The sequence below is a fragment of the Austrofundulus limnaeus genome, unplaced genomic scaffold (genome assembly GCF_001266775.1).
Source record: "Austrofundulus limnaeus strain Quisiro unplaced genomic scaffold, Austrofundulus_limnaeus-1.0 Scaffold70, whole genome shotgun sequence".
Lineage (NCBI taxonomy): Eukaryota > Metazoa > Chordata > Actinopteri > Cyprinodontiformes > Rivulidae > Austrofundulus > Austrofundulus limnaeus.
In genome coordinates this window covers 1,600,656-1,614,348 of record NW_013952472.1, presented here as the reverse complement: position 1 = coordinate 1,614,348, position 13,693 = coordinate 1,600,656, and the positions used below count along the sequence as shown (strand labels likewise).

The window sequence follows — 13,693 nt, the reverse complement described above, 5'->3', positions numbered from 1 at the left end:
GACACGTCCCAAGGGCGTATCTGGTACAAAAAGGCATTTCAGGTCCCCACCTGTCGTTTTGCTCCTCAGCACGGCTTCCTAAAAACACTGCAGGATTTCTCAAACATGCATGAATGAGTCAAAGCAAGGCTTTGGTCATGTTTTTATGAGAGTATAACATTATAACATGATATAAAACTCAAAGTTGATTTTACATGATATTGCCCCTTTAAAAGAGAACCTGTACATTAGAGCTTGTTGTTTTTCAGGCAGTTGATCCCGTGTCCGTGGCTGTGGTCACTCTGGGATCCTCTAAGGACATGCTGTTTGAGGGTGGCCCACGGCCCTGGGTTTTAGAACCTTCAAAGTTCTTCTGCACTTCGAGAGCTGAGGACGAGTCCAGCCTGAGCCTTACTCTGACCAGTCCCTCATCCCACAACTATAACCAGCACTGGCTCCGAGCGACCTGCAGGGCTCTGGGAGAGCAGGTCAGCACAACTCAAACACTCGACTGCACGTTCTGTTTACTCTTTTGTATCAGAATAGTTCAAAGAGGTGGTTGTATATTGGAACAAAAAGGATTTGTGCTTCTCTTCAGGTGCTTGAGGTGACGGTGGGGAACAAGGCCAGTGTGACCAATCCATTTCCTGCTGTGGAGCCAGCTGTGGTGAAGTTTGTGTGTGCGCCTCCATCACGCCTCACTCTGGTTCCAGTTTACACGAGTCCACAGCTGGACCTGAGCTGCCCACTGCTGAAACAGAACAAACAGGTGGTGAGTGATCTCTGCTGAAGGGACAGCTGTGTCCATGGGTACTGTTAGTATTTGTTTTACTATCTAATATTGATTATTGCTGTTGTTGGTAAATTTATTGAGCAAAAGTTATTTTGGTTATTGTAGAAGCGTGAGCTTTACGGTAAACTAACGTCCTTTTGTGTACAAGTACAACCAACAATGTTAAAAATCAAAATAATTTAGAGTTTCTTTTCTCACCCAGGTCCCTGTTTCAAATTATCGTAACCCCATTTTGGACTTGGCAGCTTTTGATCAACAAGGAAGAAAGTTTGACAACTTTAGCTCCCTGAGCATGTTGTGGGAGTCATCGAGGCCGTCTCTGGCCAGTATCGAGTCCAGTATGCCCATGGAGCTACAACCATTAGAAGATAACAATAAACAGATGAAACTCCATGGTAATGATATATTTCTAGATTTAATGGATTGTTTTGCTAATAATAATAAATAAAAAGATAAATATGTTCTCTGTTAGTGATTTTGCGTAGTATAGGATTCATTTTTTTTAATGTGTGAATATTACTTTGCAGGTCGTCAGACGGTTCTCGTCCATCAGCAGACGGGGATAGCAGCCATTACAGTGACGGCTCTTGGATATCAGGTCCCACATCTAGCAGCAGCCAAAGTTCCCAGTCCAGTAAGTAAAACCTGTGGTGCAGCATCCAAGTAAATCAGCTTTTCACTTTGTTTGCAACCAAAAACGGTTGAATTAAACACTTTTTTTCTCGTGTAAATCACTTTACTTGTTCCTCTTAAGGTCAACTCTTTGGCTTCTACACAACAGGCTGTTGGAATCATTGTGTCACAATGAAAATGTGTCTTTTTTTATTTAATGGCGTTCAACCTTGTCAGACCCCATAACTTCATATGGATTTTATTTTTTTCCATTTAAGTCATCATGTTGTGTTCAGCATTATTTAACAGGATGATCCTTCTAAATGGCTGTCGAGCTGCAAAGATGTGACCAGAGGGGTTTTATATCTTCAGCTCTCAACAAAATTTCTGTTAAAGCTTCTTGAGCTCGTCTCTGGAGAATTGACTCACTGAGATTTCCTCCTAGTTTTATACTCTGACTCTACTTGTTCTTTCACAGCCAAACCATGAAGAAATGCTGTCACTGCAGCAGCCAAGCACACTTTATCATCTTTTTAATGTTTTATGTAAATTTTTTACAAAATTCAACAATAGAGAATCATAAGAAATTACTATTTTATCTGTGACATCTACTTTTTTGTAACAATAGACTTCCACCCTCTCTCAGCAGGACAGTTGTCTTGTTTGCTCTGTAACGACTGAATATTGCTTTTGGAGGTTTCATGTTACGTTTTCCCTCCTGTACAACTTCAACTTATTTTAGTATAATCTTTATTTATTATCATGAACTGTTTGAACTTGTGTTTCTGTTCTGACAGTACGACCCGCTCACTCCTGTCTCTGCCACACTGGAGCTTCTCTTAGTTGAAGATGTGAAAGTTTTTCCTGATACTGTGACTATTTACAACCACCCAGATGTTCAGGTAAGTACCGTGTAACAATAACTGTGATAGCATTGATCTCACGTCACTGTTAAGTCTTTGTTCCCTGATGAATCAGCAGCCTTTATAACTTGTTTACTGAAGTTTAAAATATGTTTGATCAAGTTGTTTTTTTAGTTGATCATTATCTGTGTAACCTTAATGTTGAGCTGTTCTGTTTATTATCAGCAGTGACGGCTGCATTCAGTTTAAGACACACGGCCAATTTGTAAATCGGTACAAATGAATCATCATTACCCACTATCTCAAAAATGCAAGAGTTATTTTTCTTATTTTTCTGTCAGTAATACATCTATTTGCCTTGGATTAATAAGGCCATTGCAAACTGCCGGTATCACAAATGCTGCATGAGGTAATGGAAACGATGATGCTGCAACACGTTCTAGTGAGGGAGGTGATTCTGCACCAGCGCTGCATTCATTGATTATGCAGTAATTACACACATGCTTATTTTAAAGTTTGCTCAATTAAAAACAAAAACAGTTTTGACAGGAATGTCTGCTCATTAAATGATATTCTAAATGTAATAATACCTTTAATAAAAGTTGTCTAGAAAAATAATGGATCTTTTAGTTTGCATTGTAACCATTTATTTGGTTAAATAATTGAAAAAAGGCTGCCGCATTTCTATTAACTATTATTATTGTGGGAATATTTATTTAACAAGAACTTAAATACGTGATTCAGAGAATAAAAGCACTTCATAGAATGGTCATCTGAGGGTTTATTTTTTTATTGCAATAAGCAAGGCACATAAAAACCATCTCTCTGTCAGAGATCTTGTGTACCCCTGCCCCACTGAGGGAGTTAGAAGGTCTTTGATAAATAGTGTTTAACAAACACCATTATGTCATCTTATCAAGATTTCATCCTAAGGGCCTTGCTGGTTGGAGGCAAAACACAGAGATAATTACAGGTGATAAGTAAGAGTGACTGCTGTTAGCACACTCACTATCTACAGATAAATAGGGTGCCATGAAAAACTGAGTCATTAATGTACATCAGGAATTACTGGCTTAAAACTAAATATTTTTCCATTACAATCATCACTCTGAGAAATGATTTTAAATGTGGTTAATCTATACCATTTAAACCTCTAAACAAATTAGTGTCACACATGACACAGCAGAAACCTGGCCTCTTTGCTCAGTGCTCCTCCTTTTTTAATCCTGTCTTATTTCTGATGTAACCTAAAAGGTTTCAGTGACAATTTGTTCATTTTACCAGTTTCACCTCACTTTGACTGCATTTTGTCTTCTAGTTAAATCTGGCCTTAAAAGAGGGTTCAGGCCACTTCTTTGTCAACACCAGTGTGAAAGGGATCGTGAATGTGCTTTTCCAAGAGGCCCAAAGCACAGCTCAGGTAAGAATCGCACAACTCCACTGTAAACTGAATTTGTTTGAATAAGCTTCTCCAGTGCCAAGTGTTCTTGTCTGGTCCAGGTTTCTCCAGTCCATCCAGGCACGGTGAAAGTGATGGTTCACGATCTCTGTCTGGCCTTTCCAGCTCCAGCTGAAGCCACAGTTCATGTTTCTGACATCCTGGAGGTTTATGTGAGAGTGGTTGACAAGGTCAGTTTACAGAAAACATTATTATTATTAATGTTACACATTCCTGAATGTTTGCTGGGGTTTGTATTCTCTCAAATGTTCATTTTTAGTGATGATGTCATGCTCTGTCCCCATTAAAGCCACATTTATCTCCCTGTTCATGAGCATAACGCATGTTGATTACAGGTGGAGATCGGGAAATCTGTAAAAGCTTATGTCAGAGTCTTGGATGGTAATAAGAAGCCTTTCCCATCCAACTATTTCCAGTTCATGAACCTTAAACTCAAGGCAGCTTCTGCGATAGTTTCTCTCCGGTGAGTAATCCAAAGCCTGGAGTTCAGGTTGAACATGTAAAACCAAACAAGCCTTAATTTTCTGACCGTCTCTTCTGCAGGCCGTTAGCAGAATCCACAGAAAGTGACACAGCAGTGTTTCTGGTGAAGGGAGCTGTTATTGGTCAGACTACTCTGTCAGCTGTTGTTGTGGATAAAAACGGAAGAAAAATTGCCTCTGCACCACAGCAAATTGAGGTATAGCTCAGTAGATAAAGTCAGTTCATGTTTTTGCTCTTGCATATGTTGAATAAAAAATTTTTTTTTGTAAGGTCTTTCCACCGTTCAAACTCATCCCAAGGAAAATGACTCTGTTAATAGGAGCGATGATGCAGGTAAGTGTAGTTTTTGATGTTGGAGCTGTGTGAAAACAAGTGGCCTCATTTCCTCTGGTCTTTAATTTATCTTCTGGTGAAAATCCTCTGGTAAAACCCTAATTGCTCTTGATTTAAATATCCATCTTACCTGTCATTTCCCTCATCACATCCCCTCATTAAGAATGATTTATATCAAAGTAGTTTCCTGAGCGTTGAACATATTACTTGTGTAGTTTTTGAGTTGTGGTTGTTTAAAACATAGATGGTATAGTTTAATAGTTTGTCTTAAGTGATGAAATGTTGCTGTTTTTAGTGCTCATCTCTCATTCGTAGTATTTCATCTCTTTACTCTTGCTATCGCTTATAGATCACATCAGAGGGTGGTCCTCAGCCTCAGTCCCATATAATTTTTTCCATTTCCGATGAAGACATAGCTTCTGTTAATGCGATGGGTCACGTTAGAGGTGCCCATGTCGGTAACGTTACAGTAACGGGGCTGGTCCAAGCCGTTGATGCTGAGACTGGGAAGCTCGTCATCGTCTCTCAGGTAAATATCAACCAGTGATGGTGAGTCCTCTCTCAACTGTAACTCTTGAAAACCTAGTTTCTTTCTGGTCGTAGGATCAAGTAGAGGTAGAGGTTGTGTTTTTGACGGCCATTCGAATCAGAGCGCCTATTACAAGAATGAAAACAGGAGCACAGGTATGAGTAATTAAAAATCACTAACTCATAGATGTTTAAATGCAACAAGATTTTATTATTGAATCTCTGTGAGTGAGTGATTGCAGCTGATTTCATTTATTTTCTAGATGCCGGTATATGTGATGGGGCTGACCAACAGTCAGACTCCCTTCTCCTTTGGAAGTGTTCTGCCCAGTCTCACCTTCTACTGGTCCACCACCAAGAGAGACATTCTGGACGTCCAGCCCAGGCACTCCGAGGTATCTTTTTTTTTTTCAAGCCGTTCAGCAAAACAAACAAAACAAAAAAAACCTGACTGAGTTTGGTGGATAATTTAATTACCATTACTTATTTATACTCAGCGCCACTTTCCACTCATAACTACTTGACTGAGCTGCTTTTTACAGATACTTGTACCAAAAATTTTTGAAATTTCACTGGTTTTGACCAAAACATGTTTTACTTTCTACTGAAATGTGACTAGAATGAAGCACAAACTTTTATTGTTTTGCTGAGTTCTAAATTAATTCACAATAAAGAAGAGTGTAAATGGTAATTGGCATTTATTTAGACACTTTTCCTAAAACACTCACCAAACTCATGCTTTCAAGTTTTTTCAGGAAACATTAAAAATCTTGACTAAAACTTTAACATAATATGGAGAGTTACATTGCAATTGGACTATTATGGCAAAATAAATCAGCTGAAGTCACATTGTGACATAGGCCTTTATCTTGAAAGGGTAGAATCAATTGATTTAATCGGCTGAGTGTGTAGGCAGATTTACCACAGATGGCAGGCATCATTAGGAGCTTACTGAGGACAAAATGTCAGTTTTGCCTAAGGAAATTACTTTGGCAATTATTTTAGGAAAGTAATAAATTATTCAATTAATGGTGTTTTATTTTGAAAAACCTAAGATAAGGTTCTTAGTTGTTTAGTTCTGGCTGTTAAATGCTTTGTATAAATAAAACATGTCTGTTTTTGGTTTAGATTAAATGAAGATATGTTGTTTCCATTTTCTGGTGTAGTTTTTAAATCCAGTACCTGCTGAGACTGTTGTTAAACCTCAGTGCATTTATAAAGAGTTAGATTCACTGCTGCTATTTTTAACCACTTCTTTAATGATCCGTGTCCTGCGCAGACCAACGTCAACCTTCAGCCGGAGCACAACTTCGCCATGAGAGTAACGGGAAGGATGAGGGGTCGGACCGGGCTGAAGGTGGTTCTCAGAGTTACCGACCCAAAGGCTCAGCAGCTGCAGGGGAGCCTACAGGAGCTCAGTGATGAAATCCAGATCCAGGTACAGCACTGTTTAAAACCAGAGCAGAGAAAAGTCTTACCTAATATTATAATTTCCACTTAGTTATAAATAATTTAAATCCCTTTTTTCTGAACTACTTTGCTTATAACGACAATGTCTCCCGCTGCGTCTTCAGAACAAAAAAGCTTATTTTTTTCTTTTTGCACCGATATTACTGATGTTTGAATTTCCCTGTAAAATTTATGAGGCGATACCACAGATTAGCAGAAGCAGAATTCATATCAGCTTCAGATTGTATTAAACTATGGCATGTCACGAGCACAGAAACATCAAAGGACAACGAAAGTCCCCAATAACAGTATCAACGCTTCTGCTTTGATCAAGGTCTACGACAAGCTGCAAGTGCTCAGTCCTCAGATACAGGCTGAGGAGTTACTGCTGGCTCCAAACTCAGTCCTCAAACTCCAAACGAACAGGTGAGTTGCACTTCAGGGGGTTTTATCTCTTCACGCACACGCAGGAGGGTTTCATTGCCTTACATGAAACGTGATTTTCTCTTGTCGCACAGGGACGGCGTGGGTGCGCTCTCCTACCGGATGCTGGACTTGCCCGACCAGGTCGTCGTCACCCAGGTTGACGATAAAGGCCTCCTCTCCTCTGGCTCCCTCACTGGCATCTCTTCTCTGCTGATCACCTCGCAGGAGACGTTCGGCGTCAATCAAACGCTCATCCTCACCGTAAAGGTCAGCCCGAGAGCCACTGAGTGAAAGACGTTTGAGGTTTTGGTGTTGAAAGACAGTACCCTCCGTAAACTGACAGCGAAATACATTTTTCTGACCTCCTGTCAGAAGCTTTGCCCCTCGTCAAGATGTTTCCAGATTTGAAAATATCCACCTTTTTTAACAGTGGTAAACAGTAACTGTGGGCAGAGTTGCAGTGGAGCTTGTGAAATTGCCCTTTAAAGCAGAAAATGTTTTTATTTTCTGTTTGTTACACAGAAAAAGAAAACATTGCCGTGCATAATTTCTATGAAGGTTTTTGTTTGATAAAATATTAAGTATAGGTCATTCATTAATCATGAGCTGTCTAAACCTGTTCAGTGACTGAGAGCGAGGCTTCGCCAGTCTCTGCATGGCCTCTCTGTTTGTTAACAAGCCTTTGAAATGCCTGCTGACGGTCACTGATTGTGACACCACTCCTCCTCTCCACTCCTCAGGTGGTCCCTGTGTCCTATATCCGCTTCAGTGCCGGCCCCGTGCTCCACACCCAGACACGAGAGGGCCTGACTGCCTTTCCCCTGGGAATGCTGCTCACCTTCACTGCACACTTTCACGCTAGCACCGGAGAGGCTCTTCACAGCTCCAACTCCCACCTTACGTTTTCTACCAACAGGTCGGTCAACCCTGGAACGTTTCTCTTTGTGCCTAAATCAAACCGGGTGATAAAAGTGTCGAGTGAAGTCAAAATGCTGCAGTGTGAGAAATGGAGCCACTTCAGTTTTGAGGGTATGACAACAGAAACATCAGATGGCCCCTCTGTGACAGAAAATGACAGGAAATGACATCATCTTTGGGTGTTTTTCTTCAGAAGGATAAGCTCAGCGATAGCTAATAGTCTTTTGATGGTAGAAATAATTATTACTAAAATTATAACAAAAGTTCTATTCAATTTCAATTCAGTTTATTTAAATAACGCCAAGTCACAACAACTGTTGTCTCTGTTGTACACACACAAAAAAAAAAAAACCAATAAATCTAAAGAAGCCAGCAGACTGCACAGAATCGTAGCTTCGTCACCGTCTCCCATCCTGAGCAGCACACCTGCAGCAGCGGAGAGGAAAAACTCCCCCTTAACAGGAAGAAACCTCCAGCAGAACCAGGCTCAGGACAGGCGGCCATCTGCCTCGACCGGCTGGGTTTGGGGACAGGAAAGACGCAGACAAACACAGGACTGGTCCAGGTGTATTTTCCTCTGCAAGAGAGACAAAGAAAACACATTATTGATAGAATAAAAACAAACAAATAAAGAAGAGACTAAAGATTATAGAGTGAGGAAATGTGGTCAGTTTATGCTCCAGTAGTCTAAGCCTAAAGCAGCAGAACTAATTAACTATAATAACGAAGGATTAACTCAGGAAGCCTAAGTCTAATTATATGATTTACCAAAAAGTTCTGTGTTTAACAGGAAACTTGTATTAAACCAAATATTTTAAATGTCTTATTTGTAAGGCTGATAAAGATGGACAGTAACTGGCCTTTTATTGGAATTAGTCTGTTTTATCTTGACTAGTCATTTTTTATTATCTCTCATGAAAATCTGAAAATAATTGTCAGACTTGTATCTACAATTAGTCAACGTTTAACGTCAGTTAACATGATTCAAGGTGGCCAACACAGCTAATGAACACAAAACAATGCTATAATTCAGCCAGTTTAAAATGTTAATTGTTGACAGTTTTTTTTCCTGACAAGTCTTTGCAGACGATACAATTATGCCCAGCCCTATTCACCGGTAGTTAAATGTGCTGGCACACAGTGAGCTCAGTCTAACTTTAAAGTCCGACACACTTGGATGTTGTCAGTGTGGGAGCTCTTCAAAGTGCGTTCAGGAGACACAACACGGACAGTTTGTGCTGATGCTTTTATTACTTCTTTTGCATAATTGAATGTTTGAGAGCCAGCACAGCCTTTTTCCTCTCAGTGTTTAAGATATTCAGATTCAGGATCAATAGCTTATTAGCAAAGCAAAAAACAAATGATGCACTTAATGCAGTTTGAAAAGTTGGAGAAGTTACAACTACATTTTTATTAAATCAGGACATACTCTGCAACTAAACATTAGAATAAACCTTTTTTTGCTGCATTGTGGTGCTTTAAAGAGCTACAAATGTTTTCACTTCTGTTGTAATGAAACAACGATGCACAGTTATCCTTCATGTTTCTTTTAATCAGCTAAGAAAAGTGAATCTAGTCCATGGCATTTCTAACTTTGAAGCTACAGCGTTAAAAACTCAGAAAATGTCAGCTGTGCAATGAGCTTATCACAACACTTAGTCATGTAATTGCAAATGTTTAAAAACATGATTAAGCCTGCGTAATTGTTTAATTGTCTCCAATTACCTGCATTAAATCAAATGGGTGCAAATAGCAGAATTAACATAAATCCACATAATTATTTTCAGTATTTGACAAACAGACTGGAGGAGCAGATGTCTTGTTACTGAACTTACCTCTTTGCATGTTTTTGGTTCTGCTATGAGCATTTTTCACCTATAATTTGTTTTTGATATTGATGTTAGGTTCATTTTTTTAAATAAACTTCTTTTTGTAAGGAATAAAACTTTAATCATCATAATAACTAAAAAATATTGAAAGTCCAGGTGTTCTAGGCAGAGTAGCAGCAGGGTTAACAGAATATAAGACTAATGGGGCAAATCTGTTTTTATGTAGCCTGTTTTACACCATCCTGCTGCTCTTTCTTCACTTTTAGCACATTAATATCTGTTCAGTCTGACCAGAGCAGTAGAGGTCGTGGTGAAGTGTAGCAGCAGGCTCTATGAAGAGGGCACGAAATTAAATTACCCGGTTGCTCCTGCAACCTCAGTTCAGCTGGGTCACTCTCACCTGAGTGAGTGAACTCAATGAGGGTCTAGAGCAGAAACAATTGCTGCAATTTCATTGAGACTCCCTCATCAGTCTGCACAGTGAATTGTTTCCATTACTTCACCTCCAGTTGCTGAAACAATTTTAAAGGAAAACTACAAAAAACAAAACAAAAAAAAAAAACAACAAAGAAGTAAAGCCCTGGTAGTGTGGGAACTACGGTTACTGGCCTGTGATTAAGTCCTACTGAGCCTCTTAGGGGCCAATTGGATTTTACTGGTGTCTGAGTTTGAAACAGTTCGTCGTATTTGTTTAGTACCGAGCTTTTGCAGAAAAAGGCAAAAAGTAGGACGCTTATATTACAAAGTCTAAAGAAGACAGGTGGAATAAGACAAGTTCTATACTGGATTTGTAAACAATTTCACCAAGCCCCTTAAAAACAACAGTTATTTGCAAAAGCAATTTTTTTATTACAAAAAAAAAAGAGAGGGCTGGTGTAGGAATTGTCGGCAGACCAAAACTTATTATTGCCTACAAAACTGCTGGGCCTGCAGAGCTGTGTGCTTTCAGATGAGGTCTATATTCTGTGTGCAGTAAAGCTGAGTAATGGGCTCAGACTAACATTAGAAATAGGCGCTTGTTGTAAAACAAACAGCAGTAACTCTAAATAGAACACCTCATTCGTGTTGTAAAGGTTTGTTTGCAGTACAGTGAAACAACATTTATATGGAAGCTTCAGACAATGAAAGCAATAATACTAGCATTCACTGAGGGATCTGTGAACACACCCAGTTTTAACCCAGACTCTAAAACTGACTGATTTATTGTCAGTGCCAAGGTCGATTAGTCGAGGCAGCCATCTTGAATCAGGTTGACTTCTGAGCGTTTCATTAAATTTGGTCCTCTGGTTCTTAGGGCAGGGTGATATTGTTCATATCGGTTGATATTGATAATTATTGATTAGTTTTTGTTTGTCCTTTTTGGAATAAGGACCCTCTGCCATGAAAAGTGGGTGATAGTGTAGTGGTCTAACACCTCAGTGTTCACCAGGATTCATGACATCAATCAGCCTAATTGTTATTTCCTGGTCTTTGTTGACTTCATGAATTTGGTTTAATTGTACATTCTAATTTGATTGAAAGGGGATTTTGTTTTAATTTAATTTTTTTTCTAATTTATTTCCATTTTAAATTAGACATACCAAAAAAATAATGTGCTTTGCTAGCCCCGTAAGCTGCAGCCAAGTGTTTCAACTCAAAATCAAATGAAGCATTGTGTGCTCCCTTTCTCTCCCTGCAGAGATGATCTTGTGCAGGTGGGGGTCGGCCCCTCTAATCACACGCTGACGGTGAGAACCGTCAACGTGGGTCTGACGCTTCTCGCAGCGTGGGACAACGAGAACATGGGCGTGGCAGATTACGTTCCACTTCCTGTCCAGCACGCCATCTACATGGACGAGTCCAACAAACTGGTGGTGGGAGACGTGGTCTGCTTCCACGTCCAGTTAACGAGCCCAGATGGTGAGGGGTGTCAGAAACCCTGCAGTTCTGTCTTAAACCTGTTTAAATTCTAGTTCCACCTTTTTTTCAGAATGGGTTAATTTTATTTATTTATTTTACCTTGCACATTGTGTCAAAGCAGATGATTATTTCGCCTTGTTTTGTAGGTGTTCACGGTACATGGAGCTCCTCTGCAGACGGGGTACTTCAGGTGGACCCTAAGAGTGGTGCGGCTGTAGCCAGAGACTCTGGGACCGTCACTGTATACTATGAAATACCTGGAGTTTTGAAAACCTACAGAGAGGTCAGTTCTGTGCTCACAAGTTGCAAATGGAAACGCTCTCTTATCTCGATGAAACATTAATCAGCGCAGAATCAGAAGAGGTGTGAAGATTTACCTGCTCTGACGTGTTGCTGTCACTCCAGCAGCAGGATGGTTCTTATTATGTGGCCCAGATCAAAATACGTCCAAGTAGCCTACCTTAGTAGGGTTTAAATTTCAAAATAATCTGACTCGTATCACAGTTGTATCCACACTGCTGCATACTTTCAGACAGTCTTTGTGCTGATTTAGTCTGTTTTTTATTTCCTCCTCTGTAGAGCAAGGAGCTCGGGGGCCGGGGGGAATCCGGCTACTGCAGGACTGTTCAAGTGGCGAGCCGCCAGTGAATTATTTTTATTTATTTTTTACCTAATTGAATATAAAATAGACATTAAATCAATTTTAAAAATTGACTTTATGATTTAGTGCAGCAAAATAAAATAATTTGAAAGGTAAACAAACTTGTTCTTTTACAAAATGCAGTGCAGTAACCCCCCCCGGATGTCCGGCCCCTAAGCTGTTGGCTTTGAATAACTCTGGCCCCATGAGCAGTTTAGTTGAACAGTCTTGGGCTACGGTGTTTGACTTAACAAACCTGTGGCTGGGCGGTCCTGGAAGGTATCGATCAGCACTTTATTCTAATCTGTTGGAGACACTACTCCGGACCACCTTTTTAGAATTCAGCAGTACAAACGACCTCGCTCAGAGGTACAGAGGCGCCTGAAAAGGTGTTTGGGGGGTTTAGGTCCTCCCTCTCTGCCTCCGTGTGTCTACTGAATGAACTGAGGTGGTCAGTGTCAGTACGAGGTGTCACTAATATTTTATCCACTAATGTTTTATGTAAGAAAAATTCGTATTCAATAGAATGAAGTCAATTTTAAAACCACCATTGTTAAATAAAATGATTTGTAGAAGGAATAAAACCATACAACACCAGAATTCTGGGACTGAGTGAGGTTTAATGTCACCAGAGCTGACGGGAAACCACACTGGCGAAAAACCAGGAACTTAATCAATTTATACAAGGTCTTCAATGCCTGCGTTTGCCCCCTACTGACCTACGGCTGAATCACAGGCATTCATACAAAATTCTCACCTACTGTTCTCATAACGGTTGATTATGTGTTGTTATATAATTCGGACATGCAACTGAACCTATTTCAATCAAAACATAATAGATTAAACATTATCAACATTATAAAAAGGAAAACCTAAAAATATAGTGTTGTGCTTTTAACATCAGTACTAACCTCTAATAAACATAAATTTATTAAATTAAGTAATCAAACATAAAACAAGCATGCAGGGGAAAAAACTGCGTAATTCTGCAAACTGGAAAAGTTTCTTATTCCTTAGTTTAGTTTTGGCAGAGATTTGTACAGAATTCGGAATGAATTATAGTAATATATTCCTCATCACTTCTCAGAAACAATATCTTTGACAAGTAGGAGTACAGACCCTTACTGTTCTTAACCTCACTGACTTAATGAAAAGCTGATCGTAGGCAGCAAAACTAAATGAATCTTTCCTTTCTGCAAAGTGCGATTTCATGAGAAGTAGTATTTAATGTACAGTTAAGTGGTCTCAAGTGTCTTCAGGAAATGATCTTGATGAAGGTGTTTCTCTATCAGTGTGCGAGGAAGCATTAATGCAAGCAGCAAGGTTTCAGTTCGTTTCTCTGATGTGATTGATGCAAACAATTAGCGGAAGATGTAAATTTGATCGCTGCAACGTACACACACCTGAGAAAGATCTGTCTTCTGTGTGTGTGTGTGTGTGTGTGTGTGTGTGTGTGTGTGTGTGTGTGTGTGTGTGTGTGTG

At 39.7% G+C, this 13,693-nt stretch overlaps 1 protein-coding gene across 1 annotated transcript in view; it reads left to right on the top strand.

The window, feature by feature from the left end:
* nup210 (nucleoporin 210) overlaps positions 1 to 13,693 on the top strand; it is a gene marked incomplete in the record, with an annotated part of 37,470 nt that overhangs the window by 15,821 nt on the left and 7,956 nt on the right. Inside the window, 19 exon segments of the mRNA XM_014010573.1 lie at positions 249 to 467; positions 578 to 751; positions 975 to 1,167; positions 1,300 to 1,406; positions 2,182 to 2,286; positions 3,566 to 3,667; positions 3,748 to 3,876; positions 4,042 to 4,169; positions 4,250 to 4,385; positions 4,460 to 4,522; positions 4,872 to 5,051; positions 5,126 to 5,206; positions 5,314 to 5,445; positions 6,330 to 6,488; positions 6,834 to 6,925; positions 7,018 to 7,192; positions 7,666 to 7,841; positions 11,351 to 11,571; positions 11,718 to 11,854. Of these exon segments, the coding sequence (XP_013866027.1) occupies positions 249 to 467; positions 578 to 751; positions 975 to 1,167; positions 1,300 to 1,406; positions 2,182 to 2,286; positions 3,566 to 3,667; positions 3,748 to 3,876; positions 4,042 to 4,169; positions 4,250 to 4,385; positions 4,460 to 4,522; positions 4,872 to 5,051; positions 5,126 to 5,206; positions 5,314 to 5,445; positions 6,330 to 6,488; positions 6,834 to 6,925; positions 7,018 to 7,192; positions 7,666 to 7,841; positions 11,351 to 11,571; positions 11,718 to 11,854 (2,709 nt within the window).